Here is a 21,310-nt window from a genome sequence, read left to right on the forward strand (position 1 = left end):
AACTCAATTAGGGAAGAAAAGTTTAATTTGCATTATTTATTAGCTCCTAACCTAGAGAAGAGACAGTCAAGGAAATATTCAACCTGGGTCCTTCCCTTTGGCAGATGCCACCCTGTAAAGCATTCATGGCTCCATAATCTCATTAGGAAGCAACCAATGCTTTCATTATGTTCACCCTCAGAAGGAAAACTAATGATTAACTTATTATCACTTTATTTTGAAATAGTACTGCACATCACCTTACAAACACAGAGAAGATGACACAGGCCTGCCCCAAGGAGTTTACAATTCGACTTCGGCAAACGCTACAAAAAATTCTGTGGACAGGAAAAGGTGGGAGAGGTAATGCTGGCAGGTTAAAGAGGGGGTTTTCTAAAAGGGGGGGTTGTCTCCAGAATAAAAAGCAGGTGACAAAGGGTCAGGCACAAGGAAGTGACAAACAGCAGCAGGATGACAACATGGAGCACAGGACACCTGGGAAAAACAGATTGCGCAGACAGGCTGGCAGCACACGGAGGAAAACAAGGACCTGTGGGCTTTATAATTAACATGTAAGACTGCAGCTACATAACACACCATTGTTTCAGCTATTCCAGAGAAGATAACATTGTGACTTATAATTCAGAAGTGACCTTTTTTTTTTTTTTTTAATTAAAAAAACCCCAAACCAGTCTGTTCCCATCAGGAATCCTACTGTAATACTATTTGCCATTATGAGCACTTTGCACTTCTAAACTGGGGTGTAGGGAATACCAAAAAGCTCTGCAGATGCAGAAAAAAACTCAAAGGGGGAAAAAAAGAGTAGCAAGTATGTGTAAAGATTTCATTCCTTTTACCCTACAGTATCTGCTTTAAATTTTGTAGCATATTTTCCAAATTCATCAGCCTGTCAAGAGGGAAATCTTCTACTTGAAAACATTTTAGTGATTTACGGGCTTAGTTAAAATCTCATTATCCTGCAATTTTCCTTTGTAGACAGAGCATGAAGAGGATGGGCTTTGCTGTGGGAGTTGAACACTTCAGTTGCTGTAGCAGCATTGCAGTTGGTGTCTCAGCAAGATTTGCCCCTTTTTTTTTTCCAGACATCTGTGTCCAGTTTCATCTCAAGGATCCATATATAGCTTTACTCAGTGACTGCCATAGTTTAAGTGTCCTATTAAGCAGAACAGCACAGATTTTCTCTGCTACTTCTGATATAGTGTCATTGCATTAGCGTTATAAAGGCTGTGTCAACGGGGCTTAGGTTCTGGCAGATTAGTGAAAGCAAAAAGCTGTCGCCCTCCCTTCCCCACGGTGTGAATTTTTTTTTTTTTTTTTTAATACAAATGCATATTAAATGCATGTGAGAGGCTGTAGAGCCTGGGAGCAGCGTCTCCAGAAGGTGAAATCACTTTACACAGCAACCTTTGACTCTGAGGTACTCACAGATCAGGTTTCTGCTTCATTACATTCAGCTGGGGTTGCTTCCATGGAGGTCTTTCCCATGGCCACCCTCCTTGCACTTCCCATATGGATGAGGGTAAGGAAGGGCATAAAAATCCCCAAGTCCTACAAATCGTTAAGGAATTATGAAAGCAGTTAAACACATTGACCTGTATTTGAGTTATACAGATAAATGCATTATTGATGCAAACTGCTGTGACTCTCCAGTCTTTGGTAGCCCATTTATTTTTCCCACAAGGTGGCTCATGCACACAGGGAGCGCACCAGGAATTGTCTTGGTCCTGCATCACTCGGCTGGGAAGCAGCAATGCTGTTTTCCACTCCAAATGTATATAACCCACAATTCCACTTCCCTAAGCATCAAAGGATGAGGCAAACTGCCCCTGATCAACCACATGTGATGGGACCACCCCAGCTGTGTTTCTGCACTGTGCAAGACAATGTTCAGAAGAAGCTGAAGGCAGAATATTGCCCTCCAAGGACCCCACTGCTGCAGGAGGTGCAGCTCTAAAGCAGTTATGCCACAATCAGTAGTGTTTGCACATCGTGAATGCAGATGCAGGTTTTGGATAGATAAATCTTAGAGTGCTCTTGAAATTAGTTTGGTTCACAAGTGTCAGAATAAATTTCACCCCATTAGATCAGACCAGTGTTTCACTTTAGCCCAGTGTGTTTTCTCCAGCTTTGACCAATTCTTACAAGACAGAACATGCAGACGAGTATCTTTCCTTGGCATAACTTTCTCATTTACAGCAACTTAAAATCTCCCTGAGTTAGTGGATGCATTGTTTAACCAGCCTCTTTTAAAAAAAAGTTAATACTTTTGTTCCCCACTAAATTCTTCTGCAAAGAATCCCACAGTTTGACTTTTCATGGCCTGAGAACATGATCTCATTTATCTGTTCAACCCTGAATAGCTAAAACTTCCCTGTGTACCCACCAGGGCATGAACTCTACTCCTCACACCTGACCAGCAGCTTCTGAACAGAAGCACACACATCCACCAGTTTATCAGATGAAACTGGATTTGAAGATAGCCCTAATAAAGGGCAGGAACTGGGAACTGAAGCAGGGAGGTAGATGGCAGAAACAAAAGTGTGTCCTTTGAAGTATGTGCAGCTAAATTAAAAGGCAGCAGCATCTCCACTAAGACTTCATTAAAATATGCCACTCTCTCTTCCACTATTTTGCTGAGACATTTGTAACAGGCATTTAAGTGACTTAAGAGTGGAAGCAATCACATTCAACTCTGAAACTGAGGTGGAAGTAATGCTGGAAGTAAAGCACATGAAACAACCCTCCAACTATGTTTTAGGACACTGAGATTATGGATGGAGGCTCACTCACCTGATAGCTGTCATTGTCATGTCACAAATATCTCTGAGCAAGAACAGGACTCTTCTCAAAACCATTTAGAAGTACTGTAATACAAAATGCAGAAATCTGCAGAAAGCCCTCTGGCAATCTAGGCAGGCTGTAGCACTGCTGGTGGGTCTCTGAACATGTACTTGAGACAAGACAGGGAACCAGGAAAATGAATCAAAACTCTGCCATCTGAATTATTGCTCAAAGAAAAGATGGAAAGGTCACTAAATCATCACCAAAAGACAAAAAGTTCCAGAAGAGTACAGTGTTGACAGCAGGCAGTAAAGCTGTCTTGAAACAAACACATTTAATAAAGGCAACACATTAAAAAAAAAAAAAAAAAAAAAAAAAAAAAGTGTAAAATCTTTAAGTGGCAAGTCCTTCCGAAAGGAGTAACTTTAGACTAAAAGGTACCGCGGCTCGCAGCAGCATCGCCCCGCCTGCGGGAGCAGCGACTCGAGATGGCGCTGCCGGCCCGCGGAGCGGCCCCGGCCGCCTGCGCTGGCACCGCCACCAGCCAGGGACCCGCGGGGCTCACGGCCCTGCTGCCGAGGCTCTGGCGCTTTTCAGGAAAGGTGAAACCCTGCCCGGGCTGAGGTTCTGTCTCCTTCAAACCCCCAACGAAGGAGTTAACAACCAGCTTCCAGGTAATTTCTCACAGGAAGGTCTCAGCACGGTGTTGTTTCTAATCGCCAGTGAGCAACGCTTGTACTTTTCCAACCAGATATAGCCAAGGTGAATGTCTGAGCCCCTGTCAGGCTGTGTAGTAAAACACCACCACTGGGTCTTCATAATTGTTTTATTTCTGCCCCAACCTTCCCGCAGCCACCAGCTCAGCCCAGTGCAGTCGGTGCCACACACCCACCAGGGATGCTCGTCCTCACCCCTGCACAGTCCTGCTTCCAGCAGCTCCACTCGGTTCAGTGCTTAACACAGGGCTACAGAGCCTGAGCTACCGACTTCAACAAGAAGGTTAAGGGCAGAAAAGTCTGCTTTAGACAAGGAAAACCTCTATAAAAATAAGCAGGTTAAAAATTCCCTTTGTATTCCACTCCCTGGTGTGAACAGACCTGGAGCACCTTTACCCACATGTATTGCTCTGACAGTCAGCTTCACCATACAATCAGTCACCATGTGCTCTGTCCAGACAGAGCATCAACATTGTAGAAGGCTCCTAGAACAGCCAAACTGGCAGCATTTTGGTCAGTCACAGTAACCTGGTGTTCAGCAGTTAGGTGACCATTATCATAGCAAGGTAAATAAGCTTATGGCTAAAAATGACATCACCACATCACCCTGCCACATATGTCCACAGGATCCAGTTACCAGACACAAAGGAGTGTTCTGCACTCTTGGTTCTTTTCACCAGCAGGTCAGCTCACAGCACATGAACACCAAGGTGTCTGAACCCCCAGAACTCAGCTTCAAGAAGCTTCTCCACTTCACTGAATACACATTGCTGCTCCCCTCCCAGGGTCATGTCGGAGGGAAGAGGCAAAAGGCAACAAGTCTCAAAGCACTTCATTGGTAAAGAAGATCCAGTTCTTATCTCAGAGGCTCCAGGACTGCAGATAGTTTAAAACATATACAGGTGGTTTTGTGAACTGGGAAGAAGAGGAATTCCAGGCCTCCGAAGGCTTGGTCTAGGACCAGCAGTCCACTATAGGCTCTTCATCATTTCAGTGTGGAAGGCAGATCCATTGCTCACAGTCTGTGTCATTTGCAGTAATAAAAGGTTTGGGAGCTGTCAGTGCTAGCAGCCAACATTTAGCAATACACACTGAAGCTGTGCTCATACACATGGGAATAAAAACCTCTTCCCTGCCTCAGAAACAGGGATATGTCTGGAGACACAGTAAAACCACTGGGTCCAGCTACACATCAAGCAGAAAGACCATTATGAAGCCTTGGGGAGGGAGGAGAGTGCAGCTTGCATCCGAGACTGTGTCAGCCAAGGTTGGGGGAAGAGGGGGAGAAAACAGACTTCAGTGTGTTACATTTGCAAACTCAAATTATGGTCTGTCTTCCCTCTTCCCCCATCCCTCTATTCCTTCTCTCCCCAGTTTCCTATGCAAACTCTCTGCTGCTGGAGAGTGTGATCAGGGGATAATTTAAGACACAATATCTGTATGGCCTTTATAAAAAGGAAAAGTGTCCTGTGTTTTGGAGTAAGGAGTGGGAAGTCTCCTCCTGCCATATATCTGAGGCATATCAGTCATGATGTCCAGCCCTCGCTCCAGTGATGAGCAAAGACCAGCAGAGCCAGGGGAAAAAAGTCCTGGCTTACACCACAGGTAGAACCCACGGATGTGGTAGGAACCTGTACAGGGGAGGTTGTACATGAAGCACCAGTTTAAACAAAGGCTTCCTCAGTGGGAGTGCCATTGATTTTGAAGAAAAGTTTGGCATCTTCCATCTTCTGCTTTTTTTCTCTCTCTAGCCTGCGCCTGTAGCAGACCAGGTAGATTGGGAGGCAGAAACCCAGGAGGCTCATGCCAAGCAAGCCAACATTGAGCTGCAGGAGAAAAGCAAACCACAATTAGGCTGGTTAGGAGGAGACAACAACCCAGTCACGCATGCAGCGGTGTCAGAGCCCAGCCCACGTCACCCAGCTGTGGGCAAACCAGGAGACGCCCTGCTCCATGTGCTGGCAACATCTTCCACCGTTTTTATATTTATGCTCCCGTGCCCAGAGCACCTCGTGTATACAAGCTAAAAGCTGCAAGAGTTTTTCACTCTGGATTATGGCTGCAGGAGTCTTGTTTCACAGAACAGGCAGGGCTGTTTGAGCTGCAGGTCTTTCACACCAAGTTTGCTGACTGAAGAGCAACAGGCGTGGGCAGTGTAGCCTAGAGATCAGAATTCTTCCCAAGACCACCCATGTCATGATTTTACTGAGCTGCTCGGACTCTCAGCAAGACACCACATTAGCCCTGCCCTCAACAGCCATTTGGCTTTTTGGACATTAGCATCAGCAATCCAAAATTTACTGGTAATTGGAGCTCATAGGTCTCAAGTGCCAGAGTATTTGTCCTGAATTTTGAGGTCTGCTCACACTCACCCATTTTAACCTGTCAGATTCTGACTCACCACAAACTGTTAGTGGAAACCATTTCCTTCCTCCCTTTCCATACACCATAAGGGTTACTGGCTTTCCTGCCCAGGGAGTCATTACTCACAAAGGGAAAGGTTTCCAGGACAGCACCAAGGTAACAGCAAACAGGGACATGTAAAATTACAGCTGTTTTTAACCTTGGTTCATGCAGAGGAGTCCTTTTTTTCTGCCCAAGAAACAAGCCAAAAATCATCTTAACCACAAAGCTTCCACATTAAAACTGAGAAGAACTTGCCCAGAGGGGGTCTCCTTTCAAAGGTCCTGTCAGTGCCATGAAGAGAGGCTGCTGCAGAAGGGCAAAGAGGGCACTGATCAACGACTGCAGCCCTGTCAAGCTGCCAAACTGAGTCGAGGGGTATCTGTCAACAAAGAAAGCAACAGCATTATTATGTGTCACCTTGACTGTTCACATCACCCAGGTCAGATTACATTCCCAGTCCAGTAACAGAGACCAACGTGAGAGCACAGTCCCAAGACATGCATAATGTGCAGAACTCCCTCCAGCACTGTGTGACTGCCCCTTTTTATAGGGTATTTACCTATACCCTGTGGTGTGCATGGAGCTCTTGAGAGCAGAGTGGCACTGGTGCCACGGCTGGAGCCTTCTTCTCCAGAATATTCTCATCCTGAGCTCTCAAACTTTAGTAATATCAGATCCAGCACTTGTTTTGTTTTGCAGCTCTACTGTGGGCAGGTGGAAGTGTTTATACAACTCCTGCTCCTATTGCACAGGGAGCACAGTGTTGATATTTACAAGTTAAAAGCAGGGCCTCTTTATCCAGATGACTTGTGGCTGAGCAATCATTTTCATCTGGTCATAACAATTTGCTCCCTTTGGAAGTCAGTGAAACCTGCACAACAGGTTAGTGTTTTCCTTTTTAGAGGACAAGTTTGATCCTATGTCAAACTAAACAACACTGTTGACTGGCAAGTGCTGGGTATCAGATAATATTAATGGAAAAATAAATTTCAGGAATCATCTAACATCTTTCTCTTTCCATGACTGAGCAGTGTTTTAAAAGGGTCAGGTTAAACTGAACTTGGAGAGAAAGAAGCAAATCAAAACCTTCAAATATTCAAAGCAGTTGCATTCAAAGCAAAAAGATACCTAAACTCCAGGAAGTTCCAGAGAGTTGCAATGGTCAAACAGGATTAGTTTACAAGTAAGGGGATATACACTGCAACATACATTTATTTACCTTGCCCAAGACAAAAATATTTTGCTTCTGGCTGCCAGAGAACCAAAAGTTTATGCATTTCTGAAGCAGAGTCTTAGATGTGTTTTCTAGTCTGGATTCCCCAGACACTACAATCTAAACCTTTGACAGAAGGAGTCTGTGGAGTCTCCATCCATGGAGATACTCAAAACACAATCAGTTGCACTCCTGGACAACCTGCTCTAGCTGACCTTGGTTTCGAGAGGTCCCTTCCCACCTCAACAAATCTCTGATTCCCTGAAAGAGAATAGCCCCTCTTTGTTCCTCTGTCCAGCCTCTCAGGACCGAGGGACAGATGTGTCTTCAAAGCCAAAAACATTGCTTAATGAGGAAGAGAGTATTTTGATTCAGCTATTGATAATTTGCCAAGTTGGAAACAGGATGGATGATCTGTCCTGGGAAAGGGAGGAGGCATCACTAATGGTATCTTGAGCAATGTTTTACCAATGTCAACTTCAGAGGAGAGCAGCAGCAATGTTTTCAGTCACATTAATGTTTTACCTGGGCACATGCACATATCTGCTCATTACAAGACAAAAAAAGCCTTGAGTTTTTACTATGTAACCTTAGTGTCAATAGTTTAGTCTCACATGAGGCCCACACATAGCTGTGCTTGTCTCTGTTGCTAAACAAGGAAAGCACCAGCTGGGATTTCAGTCCAGCTATTGTCATGTCTAGAGGTGACTGAGGAAACAAGTTGCATCATTTTCCCCCTCTGACCATGAAGACCTCATTCCTGATCTCCATCTCCCCAGGAGAGCCTACCAATCCCAAACCAGTTTATCTGGCCAGCCACATTTTATAGGTAACCAGACACTTACACAGCTGCATAGAGGCCTCCCACAGCTGAGTGGATGAATCCTCTCACAATTGTGTGCAAAATGAAGGACAGAATCTGAAAAGAGAAGCAGAAAAATGTCACATCCTAGACACCCACCCAGGGCAGTGCCAGACCCCAACACACCACCATTCCTAAAAGCTGTTCTTTCTAGGTAGGATTGGGAAAGCACAAGGGAAGAAATTTGTACTTGTCTCCAGGCACTGCTTTTCCTTACTTTGCACACACACAAGAGCTCTGTCATTGGTAAGTGGCACTGCTGCAAGGACGTGTCCCCAGCAACCTGAGGCCAGGATCACCGTGCTTTTCCACAGCCACCAATTTAGTTAATTTTCCACAAGTTATTGCGGACAACACGCAAGTACGAGCAAACTGCAGCTGTTTGCCTACATCATCAAGGCGTGCTTAAGTAGAGCATAAAATCACTAAACTCCTCTGCCAAAAACAAGTGGTGGCACAGAATAAATATTTTAACAGGTTTATAATCCCACAGATATCACTGGGCATAGCATTTGACACAGGAATAACCTGCTGTACACATCACCATGTTATGCTTCTTGCAGCAAGTTTTTTCAACCTTCAGCAGCTTAAATCAAGCCCAGTTTTAAACATACAGGCACTGCTGAGAGGATTTTGGTGGGCAAGAACTTGTTGTCACACAGCCCAGCTGCAGAAACTTCGAAGTGCAAATAAATTCTGTATCAACTGGCATTTGAACTATAGCTGCTTGGTCATGTTCTCCCAAGGAATTGAAACTGCACAGTGTTATTTGTTTCAGTTCTAAAAGTGAGGCTTCCAAAGCAGGATGGAAGTTTCCCAGCAGTGCCAGTCCCAGCCCTCCTGCCACCACCAGCAGGTTCTCCTGGCACTGTCCTGTCATTCTGCCAGCACCCCCACCCATTTCACCTACTCACCTGCAATGGTAGATTAGGAATAAGACAGGTGATTCCAAATCCAACCAGCAGTAAGTTCGTGAATACAAAGGCATTGGTGGCGTTGGTGATTTTCTGGATCTGACGGTCACGCTTTTTCTTTTTCTTGTCACCTCTGAAAGGACAGGAAAACCTGTGTTACAAACACGCTTCCAGCAGCTGCTGGAATTCACAGCAAGATTCTCCACACATCACATCAACTCTATCTACACCAGTTTGGATATAGGTCTGCCTGTGGATGTGCTGGGATCTCCATCAGTGGAAGGTGAGGAACATCTGGGTAATTATTTCAGTGCTGTTACTCTTACTCTTGGGCTAGGAGGGAAGTCTGAGCCTCTCCTGCTACCACTTAAATTTGCTCTTCTTGACTGATCTTAGTGAACATGGAAGATAGTCTGCTCCTTTCCTCTGCAATTATCAAGTCTTCCTTCAGGCTTTCTTTTCTATACTGAAGAGCCAATATTCTTTCCAGTCTTTGATCCCACAACACATAAGGCAGAGCAGAGGGGGCCTGCTAGGTGGCTGCATGTCCCGTGTGGCACACACTACGCACTGCTCAGCGTTGCTCTCCTCATTCTCTTCTGAGCCATCATCACACTCTTTCATTCTCCAGTCCATGATGCACCCGATCACAGGCGCTGTCAGCAGGCACAGCAGCTGCAGGACCCCAAAAATGGAAGTGTAGAGAGCCACTGCAGGAAAAAAAAAAGAATTAAAAAGAGTTGTCAGTTCAAGCGACAGGAAAAAAGACAACAAAAAACGCTGTTCTTCCCTAATGATCACCTCATTAAAAGTCCAGAGCAAATATACTGATGGATGTAGGAGCTGGGACATCAAAGCCCCACTCCATCCTTCAGCCTTCCAGCCATCAGAGTGGACATAGTGGGCACACTTCCTTCAGCCATTCTGATCTTGCACTGGAATTCTCTGGGCAGCAGCAGGCAGGGCTCCAAAAAATGGGGACACAGCACCTGCTTAGTGCCAGTGAGGTTTATTCTGGGCAGGACAAGTTTTTATAAGCTTCATGTGCAGCACAGCCCGGCCTGCTTTAGTCATCTCCTCTCCTGCCTTGCTGGGAGCTGCAGCTACTGCTTCTCCAGCTGGGATGCTCCAGTGAGGACAATCAGGCTGGGAAGGTGAAGACTAACCCAGTTTGTGCTGAATGGGCAAGTTTGGAAGCAGGGGGAAGGGAGATTAACATCAAAAAACCACAGCATTTGTGAGCAATCGTTAAAAAGCTCAAAGTGATGAAAATTTCGTGTTAATGATGAGAGAAGCGTCTCCATGGCTTGCTAAGGGAAAGCTGATGCCAGCAGACTCAGAAGAAATTGTCCCCTCCTGTTACTGAGCAGTTCCCCAACCCTGCAAGGCTTTTTTCCACTTCCTCTCGGCAGCCCATGTGAGGATTGAGGCACCACACAGAAGGTCTGGTGAGTCATGGTGTGCCACAGCTCTGAAATAAGGATGTAGTTCTGAAACTGCCCATCTCAGCACAGAGCACAAGTTACAGCCCTGTAAGCAAAGCAGCTCCAATTTTAATTTGTCCCTCCCGATGCGTTTTTAAGTCTAGCCAAAGCGGTACAGCCAGGATTTCCACCAAAATCCACTTGGTAACGGAGAGAACGTTTCCAACAAGCCTTCCTCTCCTATTACAGTTGTAGCAAACTCCAGCAGGGCTGCCCTGCTGTGCCCAAGCATGGCACCTGATGATCTTTTCCTGGCTCCAGCTGCTGGCAAAGGAGCTGAGAGGAACTTCCAGCTCCAACCTCCAAACTCACATTTGTGCCCCCATTCCTCCCACAAAGGCATGCCCTGAAGTGATCCACATCGCCTCTCATTATAGCAACTGCTGCAGTCAAGAGAAACAGGTGGCATCACCCTCTGTCCATGAGCACTGCAGCAGCTGATTTACTCTTGTCTGGTTATTTAATACAGGGTAAGAAGCAAGCCACGCTGTCATGTTTTGCCTCTTTATGTTACCCTGAACACTTAATCTTGGGCTCTAAACAGCAAGGGCAGAGGTCAGCTTGAATGAGGGAATGAAATTTATGGGGTCAGCAAGAAAAGAAGAGGGAAGACAGTAGCTGCTGCTACAAAACAGGGCCCCCTCAGCTTATCCATCATCTTAAAAAACATTCTTTCCTGAGAAGAAAAAGCAAGAATACCTAGCAAAGGAAGCACGCACAGGCACGAGCCTTTACATTCACTGTCCTAGATGCTTTTCCCTCAAAACTACCCGGAGCAAGCACCTCACACAGCTGAGTTTTCCAGCCCAGATTCTCCCCAAGCTCTCCCAGTATCACCACATTTGAAAGCAAGGTGACAATTTATGAGAGATGCAGACAAATTTCAGGTTCTAGGCATTACAGATCTATTTTCCCCTGCTTTCCTACAACACCATTACACACTCATTTACAGAATGAACCCTTAAGCTTCTTCCTCATCTTTTGGGGGGTTTCAGCAGATAGGCAGCCACAGGCTGACTACTCTCTCCACCTTTTGGTTTCATGACAGGTCTAAGTCACCATAATGTGCACAGAAAGAACTTTCAAGGAGACTGCAATTAAATACCTCACTACTTATCTGCGTGATTTTCCCCACACCCTTCTCTCCTGTTCTGCTCCCAGGAATATTTAACTTTCCTTTTACCACAACACTTGCAGGGTTTGACTCAACTCTCCTCTTCCCTCGCTCAGTGCTCCCGAGGGCAGCTGGAGGTGGAGGGAGCTCTCTGAGCAAATCCCACCCAAGTGAATAAATGCAGAAGAACAAGGAATGCAGGGGAGCAGCATCCCATCCTCTCCTGATGCACACACAGATTACATTTCTAGAGAGCTGCACGTGCCTTGGAACTGCTCTTGCAGCACAGCCTGACACTGCCGAGACCAGACAATACCACTGTTTTGCTGATGCCATGGAAACACTAAGACAGAGACTGCACTGCAATGAGCCCAGGCTACATTCAGGGGGAGGAAGGGAAAAAATAGGAAGAAATCTTAAAGGCGGCACAGAAAACTTGCAATATACTCAAGGGACACAATCTCTGTTTTAAGCAAGGAGCTTAAAAGTAGAATTGGCAGCTTATATAGTTAATAGTAGTTAATATAGAGTTAATATTAATTCTGAAATTCCAAGGAGCGGAGGAGAAGGAAAGAAACGAAAATTAAATGAGAATAGCAAGCCAGGGTAAAAATACATAATATTAATTTTTTAAAAAGCAGTGTCAGAGTTACAAGGTAAGCAGAAAAGGAAGCAGTGTTGGGAAAGGTAGGCAATGTGAAGTTTGTGCTGTTTTGCTGTTTAATGTCTAAGCTGGCTCCTGAGCCAGGAGATAAAGAGCTGAATGCTGCAGGCTGTCAGAGGCTCAAGAAACAAAGCAATTCAGGGAATGCCAGGGCACTTGGAGTTTCCTGCGTCTCCTTCCCTCCCCCAGAGCTCACTCCTGTTTTCAGAGGAGTGCCTCTTGATTTATCAGCTTCATGCAATCCAGATTTAACAAGTTCAAACTGGATCTTACTACAAAGGACAAAAACAAAACAAGAAAAGGCTAAGTCCTGTTTTGCAATCCTGGGTATTTTCAACAGTAAACTAATCTACTCTTTCCTGTTTGCTCCATGAACTTCACCAGAACTATAAATGCAGAGAGTCCAGCGCAGGGAGCACCCTTGAGCCTCCCCAGCACCCACCAAGCTGCACAAAAAACCAGCTCTGACTTCATTTCTCCCACCCCCGGGTGCTGGGCTGAGGCACCGAGTCCAACCATTACTCATGAGAGTCAGATGCTCTGCGTTCTCTGCTTGCTTAGGATAAGTTAAGCAAATACCCGATGAAATACATTTTCCAGTTAAAATAAGAATTATCACAGTCCACCCTGAGAGGTGCTTGCAACAACCTGTGTGAGGAAATAGCATGGGGTAGCATGGTACACACCGGGCTAAAATTAGTTTGACATTCAAGCGCCTGCCTCGCAGCTCCTCTGTGCTGGGCTGGCTCCAGCTCTTCCCTGGACCCTCCCACCAGCTGTCAGTGCACTTGGACACCACGGATTGACCTAACCTGATGAGTAATCAGGTGCTCAGCCTTCAGTAACCAAGTCAGGGTCAGCTCCCAACCCCAGGGAAGCAGGTGAAGGTCTTCAGAGGTTCCCCTACCTTGACTTTCGTCTCCAGACAGAAACTCCAGGATGGTGTTCATGGCTCCCATGTAGAAGATGAGCCTCAGCTGAGTGACACACATGGTGATAAGGCTGAGCAACAGGATGGGACTGAAGACACTCCTCATGAAGGAGGGAGTAGCTGCAGAAGGAATAACAGAGTTTCTGAAGAAGGTAGTACACCTTAGTAAACATTTACAATTCCACCTCTGGCCTAGTAGGTCCTCTCCTGCCTAGAAGTGCCAGTGGCATCTCCAAGGGGTTCACCTGGTGCCTTACAAACTCCCATGATCAACAGCTGCAGATGCTTGGAGTTTGGCTACCAGTAACTGGGGCAAGGAAGCAGGAAGGAAGATTTGCCCAATTTGGTGGATTAGGACAAAAAGAAGCCTCAAACCATTGGCTTTCACCATCAAGGCCAGGTTGGATGGGGCTTTGAGCAACCTGTTCTGGTGGAAGGGGGTGGAATGAAATGATCTTTAAGGTCCCTTCCAAGTCAAACCATTCTGTGATGCCCCTGAGTAAAGAAGGCTTTGCCATGATGGCAACAGTCAACCTAAGAGCCAGCAGTGACCACCTCTCCAGTCCCCCTGCAAGCCACACCAGCTCCCATGTGCTGTCCCCACCTCTGGCTACACTGCTTGTATTCAGGCAAGGATCCAAGGACAGGATTCCTTCTATAACTCAACTTGTATTCCAGTCCTGGTGGATGGCACGAGGCCCTGGCAACACCTGGAGCATGTATTGCTCCCTCACAAACAGCTCTGGAGCAGAGCAGGGAGGCCAACAGGCCTGTGCCAGCACAAGCACCCCTGGGGCACCCACAGAACCACACCTGCACTGTCAGGCTGGCACTTCACTTCCAGGTCCACTGTAGACAGACAGAGCTTGTTGTTCTCCTGCAAAGCTGCCGGCTCCTTGGGGCCCTTCATGGAGCTCCCCACACTGAGACGGCGCCCCACAGTCGTCACTTGCTTGTAGAACTGCTTCCCAGTGATTTTGTGGTCAAATCCCAGCCAGCTGAACTTTATTTTCACCCTGTTGGGTTGCAAAGAGCATGAGAGCTGCAACACAGGGTGAGGAATCAGAGGCAGTAACACTGCTGAGGAGTCAGGAAGGCTGTTTGTGGATGTAAGGAATTGGTTTCCATTAAATGGTTTCAATCCAGAGCTCACTGAGATGCCTTCCCTGGGCCAACTTGGCACAAATCAATATAAAAATCCTTATGACCAGGAATAGATCAGTTTTCCTTGCTAACTCCCTCAGTTTGGAAAGTCCCACTTTCCACAGGTATTCACATGCTAGTGGCAGGCAGAAATCCTCAACCTAAGCGGTGGCAGCAATAAACAACATGCAAGGGGTTCCCTGTCTACTCCTCCAAATTCTTTTTGCCAGCTCTTCCTAGGAATGGGATTAGCCTTGGAGGAGACTTACGAGTAGTCCATGTCTTCGGGTCCTGGGAAAGGCTCCAGGGGCCAGTTGAAGAAGCAGTTGAGGAAAACGAGTCCTGCACAGCTTGCCCAGACAAGCAGAATAAGGATGAAGGAGACCCCAAAGTCATATATAACCTGGAAATCACAAAGAAATATTGTTTTGGCTACAGGAGCAGAAAGCCACTCCAATATTCTTGGAATTAGGTCCAAGAGGAACTGGGAAAGAACATCAGGATACACTTAAAATGGGTTAAACTCAAGTGGTAACAAAAACCAATCTTGTGACAAGGACTTTCTTGGAAAACCAGCAGGAACTTCCCTGCACACCTGAGACTGCAGTGAAACATCCCTGGATCAAAACTGGGTGATCCAGCCAGGCAGCCCAGGTGACCATCTCTTGTCCCTTCAGTCCTATTTGCCAGCAATAAATTATGTTCAAAGCCCTACTGTGGTTGTGGTGACAATCACACAGATAATCCATATATATGTGTATTAAAAAATAAAAAAATATCTATATATACACTCCTTAGAGATTAACAAAGCAACCTTTTCTAAAAAAACAATCTTTAGTTTTTCACTTCTAGTTGGCATTTCTAAAATTTTCTATCTGCTACATTCTTGAGGCAGTCACTTGGGAAGTCTTTAATACAGACAGGAACCGAATCTTGCAAATGCACATCTCTAAAAAAGTGCTTCAGCCAACAGTCCCTCTTTCTTGCCACATTATTGCTAAACGGGGCAAGATGCCAGCACAACACCACCAGTCACGAGCCTTGATCCCAGGGCCTCACCTTGATTCCTGGAAAAGTCACAGCAGAGGAAGCATAGGAGCCAATCATCAGAGCAATGAAGGTGGAACGAAGGTCACCAAACATGTTGGGCAGCTGGGGAGAGAGAAAAATCAGTTGAAGCAGGTTGCTGCCAAGGGAATGAGGCTTTCTCGAGAAGATATTGGCATTTAGGATTAATTCTCCTGGATACCGGAATGTGAAGCAGCCAGTTTTACTCAGGCATGACTTAGCTCTTCAAGATATTACTCTGCACATTGCACTGGTGTCTCCAGAGACACGGAATGCCTACAACCCAAGATTTATGTGCTTACTGACGCTACTTCTTTCCAGACTGACAGCATATTTTGCATTGGTCACCTTTAGTACAGGAGCATTTGTTTTTATGAGTTCCTTACCCCAAACCTGTAGCCACCACTTTTCCTCTCCCACAAACATGTGTCCAAATTCTCTATTTATCACCCTCTTTTTAGTCAAGGGTCGTTAGACACAAGCTGCAGTCTTTAACACACCCTGCAACACCTTGAACTGCCAGCTTTGTTTATGCACCTTGGGTCAGCACCCAAATCTTTTGCAGCAGACCAGAAAGTTCCTGTTATAACAAGAAGGAACAGAGGCAAGCACAAACAGTGCTGCTGTTTGCATTTCCATTTCTAGCCATCTCCATGGCTCCTTCTGTGGCAGCAGACTTTCTCTGCTGATCATTTCTGCATCACTGGGATGGCTCAGATGCCTCAGCACACTATCCCAGAGCTAGGTGCAGGGAGGGAATCACAAACACCAGATATCCCAGGATTTGTTGCTCAGCACAGCTACTGAGCCCTGCTGCAATCAACACCTGGCATTACTATCGCTGCCACCCACCCCACTTCACTGCCTGGGCTCCCATCAGGTGTGTTGGCTCTGCTGAGAGCAGACCAGGCTGGTTCTGCAAGGATCTGTTGGGAAAGCAAAGCTCTCAGCAGGGACAGCCAGCAGCAGTTCATGGCAGCCACTTCTGCCACCTGAACAGCAAAATCACTCCCAGGATGGCTCAGCAGCCCCTGCTTCCACTCAAGATCCAAAGGCACAGTGGGACAGGCAGAAATAACTGGGAGACCTTCCTGCTCTCCTGGGAAGGGAGGAACTCCCTGTTTTCCTAAACAACCAGAAGTGAACAAGTTCCCATCACTCACTAATGCTGGCCTGGAAACTGGAAATTACAGGGAGAAGCTTTGAAGCTGTCAGGCTATGGAGAGCTCAGCTGATACCTCCTGAAGCTGGTCAATGGGCAGAGATTCTGCTGCAGGCTGGCAGATTTCCCTCCCATATCCTTTTTTTTGGGTCACTTACTCCCCAAATTCACTTGAGCATCACTGCCACGTCAGCCTCAGAGGGCCTCAAAGCAGGACACTGCAGATGCCTTCTAGGACTGAAAGCACAACCAGCCCTTCATCTGTGCAAAGAGGCTGCTGAACAAAACGATTCAGAGAATATCAGCCTGAGCAAGCAAATGCTGCCATCACACTCCCCTTGCAGGGCTGAAAAACAAATCCATCTTTCCCAAGAGTAGCATATAAGGCAAGCAAATCTGGCTTGTGTCACGGCGTGTTTACAAGGCAAGTATTCCTGTGCAGGAGCACTCCGGGACCCATCTGGCTGTTTATCATCCCTGTGCCTCACTGCAGAGCTTCCTATGCAGTGCAGGCTCCAGGTCCTCAGATAACCCCGGGCTGGGGAGCAGCAGGAATGATGTGCTGAGCCCGATGCTGCCCGTGAACCCCAGAGGAGGAGGAGGCAGACGAGGCTGCGCTGCTCTGCGGAGCATCCCCACACCCATCGCCGATCCCCGCATGCGGGAGAGCTGCCAGCAGGCTGCTCTCGGGAGCTGCAGACAGGAAATGGCAAAAGGATCCAAAGGTCTGTTACCAGGCGCTGAAAAATCTCCTCTTGGAAGCAGTGGCCTAAATTTACACACTCCCAGAAAGCAGCATCTGCGGAGTGGAATAGCTGAGGGTTGCAAAAAAGGCTAGTCACTGTCACCAGGTTGGGCATTTCCTTCATCCCAAACACCCCAAACGTAAAATAATGTCCAGAAATTACAACAAAACTGCTGCTCCTGCTGGGGAGCTCAGGGCAGGGCAAGAGCTGCACAAACACAGCTGCTTCTTGGCTCGGGCTGGTTTTCCCAAGAGATCCAGAGTCCACAAAAAGCCCTTTTCATACAGCAGGGAAGCAACTTCCAGGTGGATCCTCCTGCTCTGAGGGCTACTGGAGACACAGAACAGGCAGCCATGACCAGGAGAACCCAAGGCTGCTTCTGCCTTGACTGGGACTGAAGTCCTAGAAAGGCTAAAGACTTCCTAAAATCCAATTTGGCACCAAGCAAGCAGCTAGATTAAAAAATTGGACAGAAGAGATTTAATGTCTTATCCAGCCCAATCAAAGAAGAAACTGCAAACATTGAGAACTTGGAAGGAAGAGAAATGTGGGACTACCTGGAGGGGCAGAGAGGAGATGAAGGGGGAAAAGTCCCTTCAAGACAGAAAACCTCTCAGACTGTGCCAGCATTGACAGTGCCTGTGCAGGTCTCATCTAAAGACCAGCTACAAAAATAACATGCAATATTTACCAAGTCATTTTTCATGCTGTCTTTATAGTAGCAAGCATTGGAAAAAATGAACCACGGAGAGGAGAGAGAAAAAAAAAAAAACAACAAAAAACACAAGCCATGGAGCAACTGAGCTCTGTTTTTCTGCCACCAAAAAGGATCTAATCTTCATTCTGATCTCATCCCCGCAGGCCAGAAGTGACTCCTCCACTAACTTCTGCCCATTCTGGTATGACAGCTCCAATTCTGCAAGACCTATGACGACAGGAACTCTAAAGCTTCTTGTTTAAAGGTTGCTAATACTCAATGTACTATTAACTTTATGCCCTGTCACAAAGACACTCAGTGAATGTTGCCACACGTAACTGTTTATTACTGGAGTCCTTTATTGCAGGGCTGTAATCTTAAACTGATAAATCATTTCCTCTTGCAGATTTTTTTCCTCATCTGCCCTACAGCGAGTTTAAAATAATTTATATTGTTTTCGAGCTTTTCCTTGGAGACATTCCATATACAGAAAATACCCATTGCTACCAAACCCTGTTTCCCTCCTCTTGCAAGGACTATTTGAAAATACAGTGGAAAAAAATCAAGGCATTGAGAACTAGACTACTGAAAAATGGTATTTTTGTTCAATTAAACTTTGTTTTCCCTATTGGGGGTGTATTTGGAAGTTACACAGACGCTAAAAATATGCTCTCAAAGAAAGCCTCGAACTGCCCCCTCTGCATATGGAAACTCCTGTTCCCATTCTCCAACAAACAAAAGCTCACAGAGACCTAAGTTTTCCTAATATTTCCAAGAAAGAAGATTCCCTACACAGAGCTGTCCCCCCCCCTCTGATTAAAGGGGGCTGTTTGTAGCAGAAAATCAGAGCAAAGCAGCTGTAATTCTTTGAAAGGAAAACAGGACAGAGAACAATCTATAAAAGGCTCTTTGTGGTAATTTATCACACATGTTTATTTCTTTGCATGAAACAGCTTCGGAGCAGAACCAGCGCCAGATTCCTGTGTTGCTGTCAGAGCCACCAACACAGATCTGTTTCCATTTCCAATCTTCACTTATATTGGCCAAGACCAAGCCACAAGGCAGAAATCTCCCCTCTGCATTTTAACAACAGGCACAGCCTGACCTTGTTCCCAGAACTGGGAACCATTTGCTGGCTGCCCCCTCCTCCCCAAGCCACAGACGAGGCACCCCGGAACAGCAGCTTGTTTTGGCTCCACAGCTTACCATGTGCTCTCATGATACCCTGGGGACTTGTTACTGAAAAAGGCTTTAAACTCAAGAGGCTCTAATCCTCAGAGATCCCCTTTATCCCTGTCTGAGGGTCCCTGCCACAAGATCACACCACGTCCCAGGAGGTGTCAACACCTGAAGCCCCACAAGCTGGGTTTCAGGGACACCCTGCAACAAAGCAGTAACCAAACCCTGCCTGGGGTGGCTGAGGACCACTGCACCAGTGGGTCTGACCCATTTCCTGGAGCGCCTCGGGTCACCTGCAGCTGGCAGAAGGGAGTCACCACGCTGTGACTGGTGCACGCCGGTGTGTGCCCAGCGGCCAGCGCCTGTGCCAGCCAGCCCGAGCTCCCCAGCACCCAGAGCCAAGCAGGGCTCAGTGCCTCGGTAATGAACATCCTTACAAAGGTCTTTTGAGTGTCCCCTTTCAGCGTTCAGCCCATCTCCTCCTGGGCACAAGGCAGAGCACAGCATGTTCGTCACCCACAGGCTACAAGCCACAGGCTTGTCCCTACATTCCTCCCTCGCCTGCCTCCAGGGGCCACAGCTGGAAGGAATCCACGAGGTATCACCCTGTGACAGCAGAAGATGGCTCTTGACACACCAAGTGCAGCTTGCACGCAGAATGATAAAGCTGTAAGCTGCCAACCACCAAAATACAGCTGGTTCCAATAGTCAGCGGCACAGCTACACTTTGGAGCAGGTGAAGAAGTGCTTCCCTCCCACTTTAGGCTATTTTTAATCACATTCACACACCTCAGGTACTGAGATGCCTCTGTGCAGCTGCACAGGCAGCTACACCTGCCTCTGGATTTGAGAAGTCAGGCCTGAAGCCACCCCAGCTCTTTGCAGAGTACACCTGGAGGGGATGGACTCCACCTGAGGCATCTGTGTGACCTCAGAGCATCACTGCTTCCTCCAGACCTCCTCAAGGCTTGGATCTCTTCTTGGAAGATCTGACATTTTCCTGCTGCTGCTCTTCCTTGGCACTGCAGAGCTGGCTCACTAATGAGGGCACTAATAAGTGGCTTTGCTTACTTCTGCTGCTGAAAGCCACACTACAGCACACCCAATCTATTCCTGCCCTATCCTGCCCTCACTCCTATCATCACCAGTGGCTCTAAAATAAACTGTGACCCCTTGACAACCACCCAGAGAGACAATAACCAATGCTGGCAGCAGCAGGATGGGAATCCTCTCCTCTCCCACAGCACTAGTGATGTGCTCCTCTCCTTGCTTTTATTTGAAGTGTGGCAGGATGACATTTGCTCTATAGTTCCTCGGGGTCACAGCCAAGGCTTCCAGTGAAGAACACCACATATGAAGGAGAGAGCAACATCTGCACAGAGTTTTGAAAGCTTTGAATATATGAAAGCAGCAGCAAAAGCACAGTACACAGAGTGCTCTGTAAAGCTAGCCTTTGCCAAATTTAGGTCTCGGGAGCTCAGCCAGTGTCTAAGCCTTGTCCAGTCAGCGTCTAAGCCCTGTTAAATTAGAGGTAACTTTAACAGGAAGTTTTGCTTCAACAGCAAGTTCAAGGTAGTGCAGTCCAAATCTGAAAGTGCTCAACTATAGCTCTGGGGGAAAAAAAAAATTTCAAAAAAAAAATCGGTGCTTCCCAGGCTTGTTTTCTGGGCGACTTTCCACCCAGCCCTGTTTGAGCCACACTGACAACAATCAGGGTAATGAGGCAGAAAATAAAGCAGTTATTTGGAGAATGATACTGCTTCTGCCTCCAGGCAGAAGGAACCCCCAAAACATAGAGATCCAGCTGACAGTTGTTGACCAAAGCTTTCCATATAATCCTGAACATATCCAAGTGGCCTGTGCACATCCAACAACACAGCATTTCTAAGGACGCCTGTAAGGGATTCTCAGCCTTCTGAAAAGCAAAAGCTTTTGTGATCAAGAAGAACCATTTTCCCGGGGCGAGATGCAAACTGTGCTTGCAGAAAGCTGGTCATACCCAGCTGCAAGGGTTTGTGCCCTGCTGATTCTTCCTGCATTATGTCAATGCTAAGTCCAGTGCAAACACACATCCAGCCTGTGCCAAGCAGCTGAGCACTGGATGTAAAGGCACATGATGAGTCCTAGACAAAAACACTTCCTTTTTCCCCCTCCCCCCACCTTCACCTGAGATACAAAGGGCAGGTGGGAAAAAAAAAAAAAAAAAAAAAAGGATTGGGGCAAACAAGCT

At 46.7% G+C, this 21,310-nt stretch overlaps 1 protein-coding gene across 3 annotated transcripts in view; it reads right to left on the reverse strand.

Annotated features, from left to right (window-relative positions):
• Nucleotides 1–196: 196 nt before the first annotated feature.
• Nucleotides 197–21,310, reverse strand: part of SLC43A2 (solute carrier family 43 member 2) — a 31,968-nt gene continuing 10,854 nt past the window's right edge. For all 3 annotated transcript variants that reach the window (XM_042026161.1, XM_042026160.1, XM_042026162.1), the window contains 9 exons: nucleotides 15,288–15,380; nucleotides 14,498–14,631; nucleotides 13,899–14,101; nucleotides 13,062–13,205; nucleotides 9,464–9,602; nucleotides 8,893–9,025; nucleotides 7,962–8,035; nucleotides 6,159–6,282; nucleotides 197–5,323 (listed from right to left, as the gene is read on the reverse strand). In XM_042026161.1, coding sequence (XP_041882095.1) covers nucleotides 5,162–5,323; nucleotides 6,159–6,282; nucleotides 7,962–8,035; nucleotides 8,893–9,025; nucleotides 9,464–9,602; nucleotides 13,062–13,205; nucleotides 13,899–14,101; nucleotides 14,498–14,631; nucleotides 15,288–15,380 — 1,206 coding nt within the window. In that variant the 3' untranslated portion in view covers nucleotides 197–5,161. The remainder of the gene's footprint in view (nucleotides 5,324–6,158; nucleotides 6,283–7,961; nucleotides 8,036–8,892; nucleotides 9,026–9,463; nucleotides 9,603–13,061; nucleotides 13,206–13,898; nucleotides 14,102–14,497; nucleotides 14,632–15,287; nucleotides 15,381–21,310) is intronic.

The sequence above is a fragment of the Corvus kubaryi genome, unplaced genomic scaffold (assembly GCF_017639235.1).
Source record: "Corvus kubaryi isolate FWS band 111438036 unplaced genomic scaffold, C.kubaryi_AGA036_p1.0 37284, whole genome shotgun sequence".
Classification (NCBI taxonomy): domain Eukaryota; kingdom Metazoa; phylum Chordata; class Aves; order Passeriformes; family Corvidae; genus Corvus; species Corvus kubaryi.